The 18351-nt window shown below is 49.3% G+C and overlaps 7 protein-coding genes across 7 annotated transcripts, besides 7 other annotated features; 4 read left to right on the top strand and 3 right to left on the bottom strand.

The window, feature by feature from the left end:
- Positions 1 to 824: 824 nt before the first annotated feature.
- Positions 825 to 1975, top strand: ACLA_026490 (MYG1 family protein; the record flags this gene model as incomplete). Its single annotated transcript, XM_001269357.1, has 2 exons — positions 825 to 883; positions 946 to 1975. The coding sequence occupies 2 exons, from the start codon at positions 825 to 827 to the stop codon at positions 1973 to 1975; spliced, it is 1089 nt and encodes a 362-aa protein (XP_001269358.1).
- A 306-nt stretch (positions 1976 to 2281) lies between these two features.
- ACLA_026480 (SMP-30/gluconolactonase/LRE family protein) lies at positions 2282 to 3715 on the bottom strand (the record flags this gene model as incomplete). The annotated part of the gene is made up of 4 exons (XM_001269356.1): positions 2282 to 2585; positions 2651 to 2888; positions 2954 to 3513; positions 3582 to 3715. 4 exons carry the CDS (start codon positions 3713 to 3715, stop codon positions 2282 to 2284), a joined length of 1236 nt encoding a protein of 411 aa, XP_001269357.1.
- A 587-nt stretch (positions 3716 to 4302) lies between these two features.
- Positions 4303 to 4908, bottom strand: ACLA_026470 (Yae1 family protein; the record flags this gene model as incomplete). The annotated part of the gene is made up of 1 exon (XM_001269355.1): positions 4303 to 4908. One exon carries the CDS (start codon positions 4906 to 4908, stop codon positions 4303 to 4305), a length of 606 nt encoding a protein of 201 aa, XP_001269356.1.
- A 296-nt stretch (positions 4909 to 5204) lies between these two features.
- ACLA_026460 (methionine--tRNA ligase MES1) lies at positions 5205 to 7227 on the top strand (the record flags this gene model as incomplete). Its single annotated transcript, XM_001269354.1, has 2 exons — positions 5205 to 5341; positions 5409 to 7227. The coding sequence occupies 2 exons, from the start codon at positions 5205 to 5207 to the stop codon at positions 7225 to 7227; spliced, it is 1956 nt and encodes a 651-aa protein (XP_001269355.1).
- Positions 7228 to 8016: 789 nt separating this feature from the next.
- On the top strand, positions 8017 to 9204 carry sonA (putative nuclear pore complex protein (SonA); the record flags this gene model as incomplete). Its single annotated transcript, XM_001269353.1, has 2 exons — positions 8017 to 8280; positions 8377 to 9204. The coding sequence occupies 2 exons, from the start codon at positions 8017 to 8019 to the stop codon at positions 9202 to 9204; spliced, it is 1092 nt and encodes a 363-aa protein (XP_001269354.1).
- Positions 9205 to 11307: 2103 nt separating this feature from the next.
- Positions 11308 to 11348: a microsatellite.
- Positions 11309 to 11348: a microsatellite.
- Positions 11349 to 11494: 146 nt separating this feature from the next.
- Positions 11495 to 11530: a microsatellite.
- Positions 11531 to 11749: 219 nt separating this feature from the next.
- Positions 11750 to 11782: a microsatellite.
- A 586-nt stretch (positions 11783 to 12368) lies between these two features.
- Positions 12369 to 12417: a microsatellite.
- Positions 12383 to 12417: a microsatellite.
- Positions 12418 to 12519: 102 nt separating this feature from the next.
- Positions 12520 to 12575: a microsatellite.
- Positions 12576 to 12904: 329 nt separating this feature from the next.
- Positions 12905 to 13625, top strand: ACLA_026440 (uncharacterized protein; the record flags this gene model as incomplete). The annotated part of the gene is made up of 4 exons (XM_001269352.1): positions 12905 to 13052; positions 13115 to 13166; positions 13227 to 13410; positions 13476 to 13625. 4 exons carry the CDS (start codon positions 12905 to 12907, stop codon positions 13623 to 13625), a joined length of 534 nt encoding a protein of 177 aa, XP_001269353.1.
- Positions 13626 to 14462: 837 nt separating this feature from the next.
- Positions 14463 to 18184, bottom strand: rgsC (putative intermediate filament protein (Mdm1); the record flags this gene model as incomplete). Its single annotated transcript, XM_001269351.1, has 2 exons — positions 14463 to 15463; positions 15532 to 18184. The coding sequence occupies 2 exons, from the start codon at positions 18182 to 18184 to the stop codon at positions 14463 to 14465; spliced, it is 3654 nt and encodes a 1217-aa protein (XP_001269352.1).
- Between the last annotated feature and the right edge of the window lie 167 nt (positions 18185 to 18351).

Here is an 18351-nt window from a genome sequence, read left to right as displayed (position 1 = left end):
TAGGCAAATTAAGCAGGATACTACGGAGTACCGACTAACGAGCTACTCTCTAGCTGCATGGGTGGCTGTGATCATAGAAGGCGGTGGACAGAACAAAACAATACTTACTCCGTACACAGTAGATATTCCGTAGATATCAGGGTAGGGGTGGTAATCAAGATATCAAAATGACAAAAATGACGTGTTATTTTAACTTTTTTTCTGACAAGGTAATATTTTGTTAGAAACAGTTGAATTTCACCAGTAAAACCAGGGGGGGGATAGAACTAATCATGGAGTACCAAGAAGTCACGATTAGAAGACTATTATGGAAAACCTCAGAGACGCGGTTGATTGTCAATCTCAGCAAGATGACCTATGATTACTTCCTAGGATACCTAAGATACCTCCAAATCTCTCTTGATGGTATTGAACATGCGACTGTTATTGAATAAATTACCTTATGATACTGGGGCAAGTACCTACCTATGTCAGTACCTACGGTCTAGAACCATACAGTACGGACTAGGTAGGTACGGAAGCCATACAGAAATACATACCAATACCCTCGATATTACAGTCCAGAGGTACTACTTACTGTTTCAGGATTAGTGAAGACCACGCCCTCTCCCCCGCTCACATGTTCGAGCAACCCTCTGATAAAAGCCCTATTTTCTATCTCTTTTGGGTAACGAGGCTAAGATAAGAGGAACTTTACGAGTTGAAGCTGTAGAAGACTAGAAGTAGCCGTATAGCTGGGCAAGTGAAACAATCATTGCTCTACACTTCCTGATCCCTTCTTGACAGTCTATCATTGAATGCTACGATTGCGACAACTGTTCAGAATGGCCGACGAGACTGTTGCAAAGAAATTGAAGACCTCTCCCTTGATCGGGACTCACAAGTACGTCTGAGATCCTTCCTCTGATCATGGTAATACTTAGAAACTGATTTTCTGTCAATTAGTGGTCACTTCCACGCCGATGAGGCTCTCGCCGTTTATCTTCTGCGGCTGCTTCCTACTTACGCCTCCTCTCCTCTCGTTCGCACCAGAGACCCGGCCCAGTTGGCTACATGCCATACCGTTGTCGATGTCGGCGGAGAGTATGATCCCGCCAGCAACCGCTATGACCATCATCAGCGCACATTCTCGACGACCTTCCCCAACCATAACACCAAACTCTCCTCTGCCGGGCTAGTATACATGCACTTTGGCCGGGTGATCATTGCTCAACATACTTCCCTGCCTCTGGATCATGAGGATGTCACTCTGCTTTACGAAAAGCTCTACACAGATTTCATCGAAGCTGTTGACGCCAACGACAATGGTGTCTCGGTCTACGACCCGGCTGCCCTAGCGTCGGCCAACGTCGAGAAGCGCTTCCGGGATGGCGGCATCACAATCGCGTCGGTTGTCAACGACATGAACAACCCCGACCCTACCTGCGCTGGCGAGCCTCAAGATGAGGACAGCCTCTTCAACCGAGCAAGCACATTCATTGGACATGTCTTCACTCGCAAGCTGCATCGTGCTTGCACTTCTTGGCTCCCTGCCCGCGCAACTGTTGGCAAGGCCTATAGTTCGCGCCGCGAAATCCACCCCTCCGGTCGTATCATGGTTCTGCCCGAGGGCGGTGTTCCATGGAAGGAGCATCTGTACAACTTCGAGAAGGAGGCCTCCGCTACTAAGAACGGTAGCTCCGAAGAGCAGGTGTACTATGTGCTTTACCCCGAGAGTGCCAGCGAAGACTCCAAGTGGCGCGTACAGTGTGTTTCATTGAACGAAAGCAGCTTCGAGTCCCGTAAGCCATTGCCTGAGAGCTGGCGCGGAGTTCGTGATGCGGATTTGGACGGCGTCCTTGCCGCAGAGGCTGAGAAGACCGGGAAGCCTAAGATTCCCGAAGGTGCGGTCTTTGTCCACGCGAGCGGCTTTATTGGTGGGCACAAGACTAAGGAGGGTGCATTTGCCATGGCCAACCAGTCATTGGAGCAATGATTTTCAATTTCTTGGAATTAGACGAGAGATCTATGAAATCTAATGAGAATCTGAACCTGAGTTCTGGATCCTTGCATTTCCCAATTTCTGGCCTTCTATACCCTTTTCATGGCAGAAGAGTACCCCTCCATCAATAGCTACAGGGAACTGTGGATGCTGCTATGTGTCACACAATAAAAACCATCCCTCTTATCTCTCCATATAAATAGGGGCATTCACCAGGCAAATTGTTTTGTGCTGCCCGAAGCATATAAAGCCTGTGCTTCCATTTCAGTAGACACGAGTCGGAGATTAAGAACACCAAGTTTACTTTAGCTCCTGACCCTCAAGGTTCCATTCCACTTTGGAAATACCCCCGGAGCCCATCATCCAAATCGTTTTAAGTTCAGGACCGGTCCACGCAAAGTTTTGCACAGTGTAGTTGGTTTGAACAGTCAACAGAAGCTGACCACGAGGATCGAGGACATCTACACCTCGCCCATTACCGGTCAAGATGTAGCCATTGGCAGCAACCTTGAGGCCATCCGGGACATATCCTGCAGACAAATAGATGGGTCGTTTGTTGATAGCCATAGTCCCGTCTTCAATCAGATCATAAGCATAAATGGCCCTAAAATCACAATCTGCACGTTAGTGATCTTCGTTCTCTTTTTACTCGTCTGTCTTGGCTCGTACCTGCGACCCGTCGCATTGTAAGATGTCCCAGGCTGGCCGAAGCTAGGATCAACTGGCCCACTCACTGCCCCAGAGTCGCCGATATACACGATAGAGTAATCTGGGTTGAATGCAATCCCATTGGGCTGGCTAAGAGTGTCTTCAACAACGAACACAGCACCCGACGATGGATTATATCGGTAAGTAGCGGATGGGAGCTGAGGAGGTGTATCGGTGAGTTTGTTAAACCATGAGTACTCTGCGCGGAGTTGTCAATCTCTATATCCGGAAATGTCTCGTCTCAACGGGAGGGGAAAAACTCACGAGGATCCGTGAACCAAATGTCTCCTGTCTCCTTGTGTACTGAGAGGTCGTTGATGTTGTTGAAGTAATAACCATAATAGTTATTGAGCAGAGTGACCGTCTTGTTGGTTTCAGGATCCAGTGTTTTCAATCCTACCCGCTGTTCCAAGCCGCCAATCGAGCGATTACCCCCGGAAGCTCCCCAAATGACCTGGCCATTGTAGAATGTGCCGCCATTGGGAGCGTACACTGGGGGATCGGAGAGGAATTCGGATAGAGTAGGTGGATCTTGATTCAGATCAATTACAAGCTGTGGTAGATAGCCTGCAGGAGGAGCCAGCTGAGACAAGTACAGCTTGTTTTGCGATGCAACGTAAACTGGGGCCTCATGGACAGCATCTGAGACAGCAAACATATATTCATAGCTTGGATTGGACCCTAGGATTTCCAGGCCTCGCTCTTGATCATACACAACGAAGTCGGCTGATTTGATATCTTGCAAGACAGTGCCGTTGGCAACTGTCGTGTCACCAAATGAGGTGGCGACCTGTATAGTGGATAGATTCCGGTAGAAGTGATTTCTGGAGAAAGGTCAGACCCTCATGTACTTTTACGGCGCATTGACATCCACCGTCTGGAGTTGACTTACGGAAGTACATTTGCGTAGTGCTTGACACACACAACGGAGGGACCGCATTGTTCAGAGATGGGATCGATAACGCCGGTTTGTGTACGAGCCAATCTGGCGAAGAGCAAACATGACGCTAAGGGAGAGAAATACATGGGAATTCAATACTCAAGCAATGCAGAGAAGCCTGGACGATAAATTTTCTGGGAAATAATGCACATTCCTTATTCTCAACCTAGCATGGGCAGGAATTCGAACCCATATATATACTCTAGATACCTGCTTCTACCCCTACGAAGGGAGAGCCCCCGTGAGAAGACATGCAGGTTGCCGAGGAATCACCACTGAGCGGCATTGAAGCTTGATGTTCGCCGCCAAACTCATTGCACCAAACAGGCAAATGTGGTCGTTGAATGTGGGGGTGCGTAAACAGCAAACAGACTTGCCGAGTAGTGATCGCCCACAAGGCTTGCTTCAAGTGCTTGGGGGTTTACTCCGTGGTTGATGAGTGATTTCATCCGGGGGATCGTCCTCAGCCACCGACAGTCTCAGAAACCAACCAGTGAGCTTCACACCCACGACCTGGGAATTGACACCAATTCACCCGGGTAATTTGACCAAGATCGGTGTCTATCCGGTCGGAGGATGTCCGACTTGCAGCAATCGAGTGTTGGGTCTGAGCCTGGTGTAACATCGGAATTCGGAAATATTGGATTCTTGCAGAAACTCGCAGAAATTCAGTTTAATGGCGGATGTTCAATGAGCTGATATCTTCAATACTCCCAGTTCCATCTCCAGCGGTTGGGGTATCTTTAGCGTCGGGATGGATGTCCATCGTATCTTCACGTTCTCCAAGCGCTCGCTGGATAAGCTTGGCTTTGATCATGGCACCTCTCAGGCGCTCATCAACATCTGTCACAGCCTCTTCTGTGTTCTCCATGGGTAAAGAAGCGGGATCAACCAATTCCAGGAGGATGTCAAGGTTCTTGGCCAGTCGTGAGCTAGATGGTAGAGGCAGCATCCCCTTGCATATGGACGGGCCTATGGGAAATTCCTCTTTTGGCTCCCCGTCCTCCGACTCGGTTATAGAAATGTCTTTCGATTTATTGTCCAGTACCGACGCTTTGGAGGGATCACATTCTGCATTTCTTTGTGCCCAGACGAGAGCCTTGCCATATAATCTTCCCAGCTCAATGAACTTTTCGAAGCCTTTCTCAACTGCGAACACGCTGCCTTCGGTATAACCAGCTTGCGCTCCATCTGCAGCGCCCAAGTCATAGCCCTCCTTGTAGAACTCTTCTTCCAGATCGAGAAGACTGTCCAGTAAATTCTGCTCCATCTTCGACATCAAGGAGCGGATGGAATCGTCGCCAGGAACGGGGGAAATGGGGAGCACAAGGATTGAAGAAGGATAGACCAACGATAGATACAGAAAAGGAGAATGAGGCTCAAGTGCCTTACTACCAAGCAGACTATTAGGCGAATGAAAACAAATAGTTATTGTGGAGGTCTCGTGCGTGTGTAGACTGTAGATAGCCAGAGCAAAACCAGCCGACTCCGAGCGATGAATCATCCGCACCTCGAAAAGCGCCGTGAACATTTTCTGCCCCTCCACAACAACCCCGCCATCTCCGAGTAACAACCATGGCTTCAGAAACCAAGATTCTGCCCAAAAAGGGCGAGCGAAATATCCTCATTACCAGTGCTCTGCCCTATGTGAACAATGTGCCTCATCTGGGCAACATCGTGGGCTCCGTCCTCAGTGCTGATGCTTTTGCTAGGTGTGTCTTCTGCGACGTCGGAGGGGTCAGGGACTTGATTCTAACCTAGGGACCCTTCTCTTTACAGATACCACAAGGCCTGTGGACGACAGACTCTCTACATCTGTGGAACAGACGAGTACGGGACCGCAACGGAGACGAAAGCTTTGGAGGAGAAGGTGACTCCGGAGGAGCTCTGCGCCAAATACAACAAGATTCACCAGGAAGTTTACGAGTGGTTCGAGATTGGATTCGACCATTTCGGCCGCACTCCTACCAAGCAGCATACCGAAATCTCGCAGGCCATCTTCAAAAGACTCTACGACAATGGTTACCTGACGGAGAAGACTGCTGAACAGCCATACTGTGAAACCCATGGGTCGTTTTTGGCGGATCGCTATGTCGAGGGAGAGTGCCCCCGATGCCACTACGAAGATGCGCGCGGAGACCAGTGCGACAAGTGCGGACATTTGCTTGATCCTTTTGACCTCATCAAACCCCGTTGCAAGCTGGATGGAGCCACACCCGTCCGCCGCCCCACGAAACACATCCACCTTCTTCTGGACAAGTTGCAGCCGGAGATCGAGAAATGGGTTCTTCCTGCCATGGAGGAGGGCAACTGGCCCAAAAACTCTCGGGATATTACCAAAGCCTGGCTTAAGGAAGGCTTGAAGGATCGTGGTATTACGAGAGATCTTAAATGGGGTGTTCCCGTTCCCCTTCCCGGGTTCGAGAATAAGGTTCTTTATGTGTGGTTTGAGGCCTGCATTGGTTATCCCTCAATCACAGCCAACTATACTTCAGAGTGGGAGCAGTGGTGGCGCAACCCGGAAGAGGTCCAGCTGTATCAGTTCCTTGGTAAGGACAATGTACCCTTTCACAGTGTGATTTTCCCTGGCTGCGAACTGGGCACCAAGGACAAATGGACCATGCTGCACCATCTCAGTACCGCCGAATACCTAAACTATGAAGGAGGCAAGTTCAGCAAGTCTCGAGGAATCGGTGTCTTTGGAAATAATGCCAAGCAGACCGGCGTTCCCCCAGATGTCTGGCGGTACTATCTCCTGAAGAACCGTCCTGAGACTGGCGACACTCAATTTGAGTGGCGTGCGTTTGTTGATTGCAACAACAGTGAATTGCTGGCTAAACTGGGCAACCTGGTTAACCGTGTTGTTAAGCTGGTCGCGGCGTCTTATAACTCCATCATCCCCGAATTTACTGTTCCTGAGAGCTTCCAGCCAAACTTGGATGAAATCACTTCTACTCTTCGCCAATATATTGAAGAGATGGAAGATGTCCACCTGCGTGCTGGTGTCAACACCGCGATGAGGCTTGCGGAGGCCGGCAATGGTCTTATCCAGGCCAACCGACTAGACAACACTCTTATTGCGAATGAACCCGAGCATGCCGCGGCAGTTGTGGGAACTGTCATGAATTTGATCTACCTTCTATCCAGTGTCTTTGCTCCTTATCTTCCCGCGACCTCCAAGTCCATCCTCGAGCAGCTTAATGCACCTTTCGCAGTGATTCCATCTCTCGATGATATCAAGGATGGGTGGAAACCATCGGCTTTGAAGGGAGGCCACAAGATCGGCAAGGCCAAGTACCTCTTCTCTCGCATTGACCCGAAGAAGGCCGACGAATGGCGTGAGATGTTTGGTGGATCCCAGGCAGACCGACAGAAGAAGGAAGACGAAGCTGCCAAGATCGCTGCGAAGAAGGCAGCCAACAAGGCAAGCAAACTGAAGAAGAAGGAGAAGAAAGCAGCTCAGGCTGCTGTCGGCGGTGTTGAAGCCTCCGCTAAGGGAGGCGCAGAAGCAACCGATGTCACTACTGAGGGCAAGAATGATGAGGCGGTGGAGAAGATTGTGGACGGCGTGGCGCAAGTTACGATTCCGACATCGTAAGCCATTTTTAGAGCTCCGATAGAAGAAGGACTGGAGACGGAGCCTTTCAAGCGATGCTGAGAGCCATTGGTGGTAAATGGAACGTTTTGGACACTTGGTTCCCTTATATGTTTCTGGAAGCGATCGGCTGGCATGAGATACGATGTAGAGGCAATGACATATACTAGTACTTGAATCGACCAGAACAGTCTCTGTGGAAGAACGAGATATCGTCTCAACTTCATGTGCAACATGTAGGCGACTGTACAATTAGGCGGAACTCTTTCGTATGGCCTTGGATTCTACGGAAGACAGTCTTCCATGGCAGTTACCTGGCTCGAATTTATCGTTTTGGCAAATATAAAGGATGCCAATCGACCACCGAATAGGTTTACCCCATTTTGCTCTCGTCGACGAAAATTCATCATCAAGCATCTCTTTGCAGTTGACATTCGCCTTGAAGTAACTAGTAGATTTGCTCATGAGGTGAAGTGGATGCCTGAGGACTCTGCCAAGCTGTGTAGTGTGCCTGAAAATCGAGGCCACCAACTGCAGGCACATAGAACTCCGCTGACTGGACGTGTGTGTACACCGCGTTGGGACTCGTCCTTCACTTGCTCTCTTTTCTGGCCCAGCCCTATCAATACTATTCGCCTGCTTCGAAACGGAGTGGTGAGAAGCTTGTGCACCTGAATCTCGGAACTTTTCCTTTGCTTTTGTGTCTCGAATTTTTGATTTCACCCATCGCCCATCCAGTTACCGCGCAAAACAAGGACGAAAGAAAACCAGAGAAAAAGCTCTCCCGTACGAATGTCGCTCTTCGGTGCCGTCGGCGCAGCAGCGACGACAGCTGGTCAAACAAACACCACAGGAGATGTCTCGAAGGATGTAGCTCTCAATTCGCCTCCTGAAGACGGAATCTCTGATCTTCGATTCTCCCCTGCGAGTGAACATCTTGCCGTAGCCTCATGGGATAAGAAAGTTCGCATCTATGAGATCAACGAGCAGGGTCAGAGTGAAGGAAAGGCGCTTTTCGAACACGAAGCTCCGGTCCTCAGTTGTTGCTGGTCACCGGTATGTTGATATACTTCATTTCTCTATTTACTTGCTCTCGGTCCCGTCACTCAATCTCAAAATGGGACTCAACTGATCTTTGTGCTCTCTTGCTAGGATGGAACAAAAGTTGTCGGTGCTGGTGCCGACAAAGCTGCACGCATGCTTGACCTTGCAGCGAACGCGACAACCCCCGTCCAGGTCGCCGCTCACGATGCTCCCATCCGATGCTGCGATATGATTCCTAACCCTGCTGGAGGCTCGCCCCTGCTCATCACTGGTTCGTGGGACAAGACCGTCAAGTATTGGGATTTGCGACAATCGACCCCTATTGCGACACTGGAGTGTCAGGAACGTGTCTACACGATGGATGTCAAGAACAAGTTGCTAGTGGTCGGAACAGCAGATCGGTACATCAACATCATCAACCTCGACAACCCTACCAAATTCTACAAGACCATGCAGTCCCCCCTCAAGTGGCAGACGCGGGTAGTCAGCTGCTTTACGGATGCCACCGGGTTTGCTGTGGGTAGTATTGAGGGACGTTGTGCTATTCAATATGTGGAGGAGAAAGACTCGAGTTCGAACTTCAGCTTCAAGTGTCACCGCGAGACTCCCCCGAACCAACGCGACATAAACAACATCTACTCGGTTAATGCCATCTCCTTCCATCCTGTCCATGGTACCTTCAGCACTGCAGGTAGCGACGGCACTTTCCATTTCTGGGATAAGGATGCCAAGCACCGTCTGAAGGGATACCCGGCCGTGGGCGGCACCATCTCCAGCACGGCCTTCAACCGCAACGGCAACATCTTTGCCTACGCGGTCAGCTATGACTGGAGCAAAGGATACTCCGCGAACACGCCACAGCTTCCCAATAAAGTGATGCTCCACCCAGTATCGCCAGAGGAAGTGAAGCCCAGACCTGGTACACGGAAGAGGTAATTGGATGGTGGGAAGGAATGCGGAGCTGTAAAACTGGTCGATAGTGAGGTTGATGATTTACTAACGGGGCAGCACCACGGTCGGATTTTTAATGAATGGTCGATGCTGAGCTCTTTGGGATATGATGATGGTCTCCAATCGTCTTTGGCGTTCTACCCCGGACGCAGTGGATTTGTTTCTTTATTCTCTGTTTCTTTTTCTTTTTTCTTTTTTTTTGCCTTTTCCATATTCATTCGTGTCCGTCCCTCATGTATCATTTCTGGGAATGCATATGAGCGAAATCGTCATTTCTCTTTCTTTTGGGAGGGGTCTTCTCTTTTCTTCTTCTTCTTCTATATGCCTTGAAATGATGGGGAAAGAGTAGATCGTTCTGTGTCGCACTCGGTATCGTGCGCCTAGCTAGGGTCCGAGATTCCAGACAGGGGAAAATCTATTTACACGGAGAAAATAGGGGATCCAGTATCACTTGAAATATTAGTATGACAATCGCTGCGCAAGAACTGTCCATCGGGTTGGCTGTAGGCTGTATACCTAGGAAGAACGATTCTTGAGCTAGACAGCTTATCAAGCTTCGAAGTTATAAATGGTATCCATTGCCCTTCACTCGAGAGATTGTATCTTCATTGGAAACTCTGATGAGTTGTCACTCACTATCTTCCGTTCGCCAGACTGCAAAAAGATCTATGCTGCTGTTCAATGGTTATTCCTTCCTCAAGATTCGACCCAGAGGGCCTCTCCATCTGGTTAGTGACCAAGATGATTGCCGGTGATTTTCAAAGCACTTTGCGTGAATCGAAGACGATAGATGAGTGTGATGCAGCGCATGAGAGAGACGTTCTAAAATGAAACTCGAGCTGTCACTGTGGGGGAAAAGAAAGTCGAGACTCACCCCGGAGTTTCTCCACATGCTTGGCTCTTGAATGGCCAACTACTCGTATTGTAGGTTTAGTTTGAGTTGACAAGGAGGGGTTTTCTTTTGGCGTTGGAAGCTGACTAGAAGGTGTCTAGATAGATAAAAAATGAGTATGGACCATGACAGCGGGTTGTATGTTCCATCAATCAACCCTTAAGACCGATTTCAAAGTAGCCATAGTAGTTTCTGTTCAAAAGTACTTCGTCGTGTTTCTAGATCTCTCAGGATCTCTCACCCATTTTTCTCCTTATGCAGTGAACTTGGGATTCTTTTTGGTGACCAATGACTTGGGATTGGATGAAGGACTCATAGGAGAATGCCAGCCGTGGGAGTGTGGATATTGTCACCTCTCAATTTGTTCATTCTGCGATTCCTCTTTGACTATTTCTAGGATCCTCTCCAAAGGGATCTAGTTACTGTATTTAGGAAGAATCAGTCTAGTAGACTTGGGTGTGAACCTATTGGCGGCCACTAGACCAGGATCTTGCAGGATTGTGTACATTTTGTACTCAAGAAACCCCGCTTGGGTCACTGTTGCGTACCTATATACATATGGAGTATCTCTACAGTACTCTGCGAGTACGGATTAAAGGTAGATAGTAGATACAAGGTACTCCGACAGATTGTCTCTCCTAATGCAAGCCGAGGACAGGGGCCGTCGAATACGTCAAGCATCTCCACCTCTATACTTTTGATCACACCACCATCAAGCCGGGTATAGACATTCATAATACCTCCACTTGTTGTTGGCTGATCCAGTCATACTGTTATTCGAAGGAAACCACCCTTGTAACACTACTAACAACCAACAGGTACTACCTGTACTACTCCGTAGAGAACAGGATCTGGTAGTACGACGTGATCAGGAGATCGGAGAACTATCACGTGGAGTTTCCCTTTTCCTCCTCGTCGAGTCTCTATAATTCGAGACTTTAGTGGCATGTTTTTCCGTATACCACCAAGGGAGCAGCTGGATTTGAGCATCGACTGCTGCACGTGAGGTCATTGTGGCCGCGAATTTGCGTTTGATTGCACTGTCCGTTTTGGTACTTTTCGGATCTTCCAGCCGAGTTTCGGTGGGCTGGTGTCGTCAGGAGATTACCTAACTATGGAGTACCGAGACACAGAGGAATGGTCTCTTCATTCCATCAATGTAGACAGTTACAGATGTAAGGTCTGGATCGATGAAGATAAATAAATCAATCAATCAATAAATAAATAAATAAATAAAGGATAATGGATAATGGATGATGTGACGATGCCTTTTGATAACAGTATGTAAGTGACAAGTAAGAGTGTCAGGTTACAGGTAAGGTCATCATCATACGCCAAGTGGAGTGCAGCGGGAATGCGGGGTGCAGCGTTAGAGGAGGCAGTGGATACCACGGGATACCACTGGATACCATTGGATACAGTAATCCAGGATCCACCAGAGCTTCCAACGACCAAAACAGTCAACTCAAACGTCAGGCTCGCGTGTGATCCGGTTATCCCGGCTTCCATCTCGGCTGCTGCTGTGGTATTTATCGTATACTACTGTATCAACTCAAGCTGGGGTTGTTAGAGCTGTGTGGTGTATGTCTTGGTGTGTGGTCCATATCAAGTGAAGTTGAAAATGTACTGGAAATTGCGAACTGTGAACTGTGAACTGCGAACTGAGAACTGAAGTGTCAGTCTGTCAGATAATACTGCGTACTAAGAAGTGGATGGAGCACACTAAGTGGCACTAAATGCGGAGATCGATCCAGTATCCAAACAATCTAAACATAGCCTGGGACTAGGACGAGTAGTGACAACATCCATACAACAATCCCATACATTTTGACTTTAGATATCCCCAGACACATAAGTACATCTGGTCAGAAATGAGGAGATCAGTCAAGCTGCCATGCAATGATATGATTTCACCACGCCGTCAAAGAAAAGCACCAGCCAACCACCAACCGGGATCATGCGATGGCTTTCCGGAAGCAGGAAGATTATCCCCCAACCTAACCTATATTCATATGACAATATGAGAAGTACATACCTCTCTCTGTACAGGAGAGAATCAGAGAGGCTTCGACCCCGCTCAGCAAGTAGCAAAAGCATCACTCTCAACAGGGTTCATCTTGACAAAGCACTAGAACCGGTGGTACTTAGGTTCTGTAAGATGTATGTAGAAGTGTCAAAGTATCAATAAGGTACCCACTTGGTACTGCTCTATAGTTGGCTTTGTGTGAGAGTTACCTGGGAGGTACACGAGTGTATCCATTATCCTCAGTATCATCATCATCATTATCATTATCATCATCATCATCCGATTTCTCCTCACTCCATCCCAGGTCACCTGCTCTCTCTCTTTCGCCTTGCCTTCCCCCCTCTCTCCCTCATTCCACCCACTCTCCGTCCTTCTCTCCCCCTTCTTCTTCTTCTTCTTCTACTTCTTCTCTTCCTTCTCTTCTCTTCTCTTCCTTCTCTCCCATCCATCACGTCCCTTTGGATTCATCCGTCAACCATTCATCACATTGTCCAACAATCTGGTAAGCTTTTGTTTGTTCCTGCAGTTCTCCCCTATCCGGCTGTCCTACCCTCTTCCATTCCTGTCATCATCTCCTCATCATCTTCTTGTGTCTCTCCTCTCATTGCTTCCTGTGTCATCCTCATCATCTTTTCCCTTACCCTGTAGTCACATAGCAAGACTAATCCGCATCTCCCGAGTGGACGTATAGACTGTAAACACCACTCTTGTCAAGCTTCTGACACTTCCAAGCTACTACTCCTACTCTGCCATCTTCATCTGCAACCATGTCTGTTCCCCTCACCAAAGTTGACTCGGCCATCGCTGGCTTGTCGATATCGCCCAAGGACGAAAAGGCACCGGATAAGGCAGAGAAGAAAGCTCACAAGCGAAACTCATCTCATGCCGAAGGCATCTGGAATATCAAGGATCTAGGTAATCTCTCTCCCGATTTCCCCTTCATGCATGAAAGCAGGATCTCATGTCTTTCCGTCCAGAGGAACAAAAGATCGAATTGACCTTGCCAATCGAAACACAAAAGACAGGGTGGTAAGTGACCAAACATTTACTGCCACATCCTTCTAACTTATACTAACTTTGCAACCTCAGGAAGCTCAACACCTCCCCGAGCACTATTGAAGACAAAGACATTCTCAAGCTGTACCTGGTGAACCCGCCAGTCAAGAAGATTGATCTGGTATGGCCATTGGGTCTCTCAGTCACTGCCCGTAACCTCAAGGGTGTTACAATCAAGGATGCGCTGGACGCAATCTACAAGCAATTCAAGAAGAAGGTATGACTTTCTCTAGAGCTTCCATCGCTCCTTTTGGAGTCATGCTGATACCCCTCTTCTTCTAGGATGATGAAGATCTAGACAAGCCCTACCTCGCTGGCTTCGAGTGGGACAAGGAGGAGTGCTGGACACGCCTCATCGTTCATCAGACCAAGAACGGGCCCCCTGCGGCGCCGAGCAAGAAGTCCAAGAAGAAGAAGGCCGAGGAGGCATAGATGCCATACACATCCGGGCTACTCTCTTCCTCTTGCTTCCTCTCTTAGTTTCTCCCTTTCTCTTCAGCATCTGCCATTGACCATAGGTCGGTGGCTGATTCGCCTCTTGTCTCTCTTCTTCCTGCGTTTCCTTCTTGAGACGGGCTCAAGATGTAGAAGCAAAGATGGCCGGTGTTAAATCCTCTTTGTAATTCGATATGACTGATCTGCTGTGCTTGAATCTCTTCTTTTCGACTTCAATGTTAACCACACGCCACTTCCCAGAGAAGCTTGGCGTATCTCGGTGTTTTATGTGTGTGTGCATGCGTCGGTGACTGATCTGACCCGCTTCCTGGAAGTTGAAACATCATGCCTTAGTTGACCATGTCCTGTACTTACCCAGGAGCTTCTCCATTCATTTAGCAGCCACTAATCAAGACCATTAAAGCACATTGCCTGGGGCTCTGCGGTGTCCATATTCTGTAGTTCATTGCCTCTGTTCATCCAGGCACGTATCGTTAGTCTTGTCTTGAGCAAAACGGTAGTACAGGAGACCAACCCCGCTCCTGGCACAAAGGGTCTAGTGACATGAGAAAGCACCCAATTTGGTCTGCCAACTCAAATCAGACAATCATATCCCATTCTCTGGTTTCAAGCATATGGAAGAGTTCTGCAATCGTCGGATTATTATCACTATCGCTCGGTGACAGAAAAAGACAGGCATGGTTCATGTGGCTCATGGTCCTTATCCTCTAGTAGAGAAAGCAAGAACAGGTGTTCGTCAAGCATCGCAAGTCTATCATACAAAAGGTAGAAAACATGAGAAGGGAAAAAAGAAAGAAAACGAAGATACAGGATTTACTTCCCCCCACCGAATAAAACCAACACAATCTCATCCAGCATCGTAAATACCAGATGCGAGTTGAGTCGCTGGTTGTTCAACGTAGCGAAGATCCTGCGTGCGGCGCCCTGGGCATTGGCTCGCCCGACGACGTTACCGGCCACATCGGGGACCAGCGTTGCCAGCACGAGGCTCGCTTCCGTTCGACTTTTGAGCCGCTCCGGCCCCGTGCGGACCTTGTTCTGGCGGAGCACGCCCCCGGGCCACATGCTCTCCTTGGCCACGCCCAGATAGCGCAGGAGGGACTCGTCCTGGATTAACGACCGGGCCCCTTCGCGGACCTTGCGTTCGATGGTGCCCCCCAGCAGCTGGTGCAGGACCACCACAACGGCGCGCCCGCGCAGCCAGTTGTTGCCTCTGTTCAGCTCGAACGCCTCCAAAAACAGATCGCAGATGGGCTTGATGAATGGCTCCAGCTCGCGGTCTTCGAACGCGTTGAGCTCGGCTTCCGCTTCTGCGGTGGTCACCGCGTCCTCGGTCGCCAACCCCGGGATGGGAGCCACACCGGTCTGATGGTTTGTAGCTGCGGATATAAGATTCTGTCCAGCAACCGACAGTTGGTCCAGGACGCCGAAATTGCCGAGAAAATCATCCATCCCGTCCGCTACTGAATTGTAGATTCTGGTTACCAGGTCCTTGGTCTCTTCACCGCGTGGCGTTTCGTCGCGTGGTATGATTGCTCGCTGGGAGAGAAAGGCTCGAAGATCCCGGCTGCGGCACACCTCCGGAAGCAGCAACAAGTTCTGCAGATATGCCTCTAGTGCCACCCGGCGCTTCTGAAGGAATTCTCTCTGAAGTTTCATGACCACGCGTCGTCGGGGAAACTCCAGATGGCGTACAGACGCATATCGCATCCGTAATTTTTGGTGCAATTCATGGAACTCACTATACCTGCGAGCTACGGCCCATGACGCCGCAGGCATCTGCTCGCCAGCATTCCTTTGTACTTCAATAACATCTGGTCCAAAGTCTCTCATGTGAGTTACAAGCTCGGTGTTTCAACCCTTCCAGAAAGAGCAAACTTACACATAGCATACTCTCGCCCATCCTCCTCTTTCCCCACAACAATGGACTTGATTTGAACGGTCGAGCGGCCATATAAGCTGTTGTCACTTTCCTGAATGATGTATTGCTGTCGTTGCATCTCTTTGCGGTGTAGTTCCCGCTGGATGCTCGCCTTGGACTTTCGCAGAATTCTGAGCTCCGTTGTGTTGTTTGTGAGGTCGGCTTTCCGGGTTAATGCGTCTACCACAGCTTCCTGCGACGCTAGCTTCTCAATATCAGCAGTGAGCGCTTCAATTGCCTCAGTCAGTCCTAGATCTCCAGGCGCAGCCTCCTGCACCTCGTCTGCTGGATCTTTGTCCTCTGTCTCAACAGGCTCTTCGTATTCATCTTCCAAGAATTTTTGCTGATCCGGAAAGAGCTCATCATCGAAAACGCCAAGCCGAGACGATTGGTCTACCAATCCAAGCGATGCAATGTTCGGTTTGATTTTGCTATCCTCTGAGCGGGTTTCCATTCGCCCTGAATCTACCGAGTTACGTGGAGATTTAGAACCCTGATCATGATTGTGATTGTTGAGAAAGCCAGACGAGGCTAGATCGCCCCCTCTCAAATCTTCGAATCGGGCGTTTTTCGGTTCATTTGTGACGATATCATTCAACGCGGCTTCCATAGATTCGATCACCTGATTCTGTGTAGCCTCGCTGTTGCCGTTCTGCGAATCTGCACCAAGACTGTGGGTAGATGTAGCGAGAGGATCCGTATCGTACTCGTCGTCGAACAAAGGCGCTGAGCGCTCAGAATCAATAGAGCGTCTCGGTGCCTCTTCATCATCGAAGAGCTTGCCCATATTTCGGATGTCACTTGAAGAGGCAACTGCCCGTCGCAGATCCTTTGGTTTCTGGCCGGGATGCGACATGGTACGGCCCATCAACGGGGGAAGAGGCCGCCGGGCCGGCGACTCAACTGGTGCAGGCGATTCCTGAGGACCGGGATTAGACGCCTCGTCTGAAGCAAGATATTTGTAGTACAGATCAGATCTTTTGAATTTCGGATAGTATACGCTCTGTAGCTCTTCAAGAACCGCGGATTGAGTGGTGAGAATCACCGTCCGCGCTTTGCGATACTGTTCTGGAGTGGCCCGTTTGCCGGCGCTCAGAAATGATTTGACGGCGCGACGGGATTCATCCGCGACTTTCAGTTCAGGCTTAGCCAGGTATGTTTCACTGATTAGAGCCATATCGTTTCGGTCGGCCGTTGTCCACGTTGTGGAGCTGGGAGACGTCTCATCACCAAAATCATCTTCGAGGGGGTTGCGAAAGCCATCTACAACAATCCAGAATTGCACCAGAGACATGAGTTTTTGTCGATCCATGAACTCCATGAAGTATGAAAGGCCAGAAGAATCATGCATAACATCCACCAAGGATGCCTCTTGATTTCCCGAAGAGCTGTTGCGGCGAAAGTGCGACTCGGCCGCCTTTATGTAAGACCCATGACTTGGTGTTGATAGTTTGGCGACCTTCTGATCCAAGACTCTTTTCCCTGTCTCCAGTCGCTTGAGATACACCTGGTCCTGACCTTCCACCATTGACTCCCTTTTCAGCTGACTGGTGACCAGCGCTCTAAATCGACGGGCGTCAGATAGATTGTCACAGCGCCGGATGACTCGTACAAAACGTTCAAATGCTCTTTCTGAATCGTTTGGCGCGAGTTTGGGAAAGGAATGTCCACGTTTGGATTTGGGGGCGGGCGAGGCGTGCTGGTCCAAAGCAGCACGGATTTTCTTGACATTCTTGCGATCTTGAAGGGTAGTCCGTCCGTATGCCTCCACCAACTGGTTCCATGTATCTGGATCAGACAAGGCTGACACCAGAGGGAACAGAACGGCGCAGGCCAAGATCTCCCGTATCACGACGGAGACAATCCGACTTTTCAAGACGTGTTCAGGAAACAGTCGAGGTAGCAATCCAACAGCAATCTTCCGTAGGTATTCCTGCTCTACAAGTTTCTGATCGGACAACGAAAGCGCAGCTGCGGGATGGAGGCGTCCATCACGGTATTTTTTCGCGATGGCAAGGTCCAGCTCTTCGGATTCAGTGACATTTCGTGTAAGATTTCGGCCTCGTACAGATCGCTCAGCGATATCAAATTCTTTCAAGTGCGTTGTCAGGATGGGGAAGATGCGCGACACAACCAGCGAGATCAGATCTTCCGCAAGCAGCTGATTTCGGAGATTTTCAAGGGCAATTCGAATCACCCTATCTACCTCGTTGATAAACGTTGGGTTTGGGCTGATGCTCTGATACCAAGATGAGATAAAGTCTCGAGTGACCAAGGTCAACAACTCGTCAACGCTCTCGGACACAATAAACGATTCAGGGTAGAGGGATTGTGGCTGATAAGTCGAGCGCGCGCGTATTTCCTTTACCTCCTTTTGCCATTGACCTTGACCGAGGAATGCGATGGGAAGACGACCGGGATTGGAGGATTTCGCGCCGCGAGGAGATCGAACGGTCAGAAGTAAAAGGCCGAGTGCTGCTGCCCATGAAAGTAAAACACCGAGTACGAAAGCATACCCAAGATACCGCAAAACTGGAAGCCAACGCACAGCTAAGCCCCATGCAATGAAACCCACTGTGCTCAATAGAACAATATCACGTCGATCTAGGGCCATTCTCCCTGATAGTCCCAGCTGATACAAAGGGTTGTCCCATGACGATCACCAAGAGGAGGAGTCGTATATGCGCAGGAGAAATTGCATAATCTAGAGAATGCCGAATAAGTTCTCCAAGATCCTATGATTGCGGTTTAGTAAACAGAACACGGGACAACAAAAGTAGA

Source organism: Aspergillus clavatus, genomic scaffold (assembly GCF_000002715.2).
Source record: "Aspergillus clavatus NRRL 1 1099423829805 genomic scaffold, whole genome shotgun sequence".
Taxonomy (NCBI): Eukaryota; Fungi; Ascomycota; class Eurotiomycetes; order Eurotiales; family Aspergillaceae; genus Aspergillus; species Aspergillus clavatus.
This window is presented reverse-complemented; position numbering and strand designations above follow the sequence as displayed.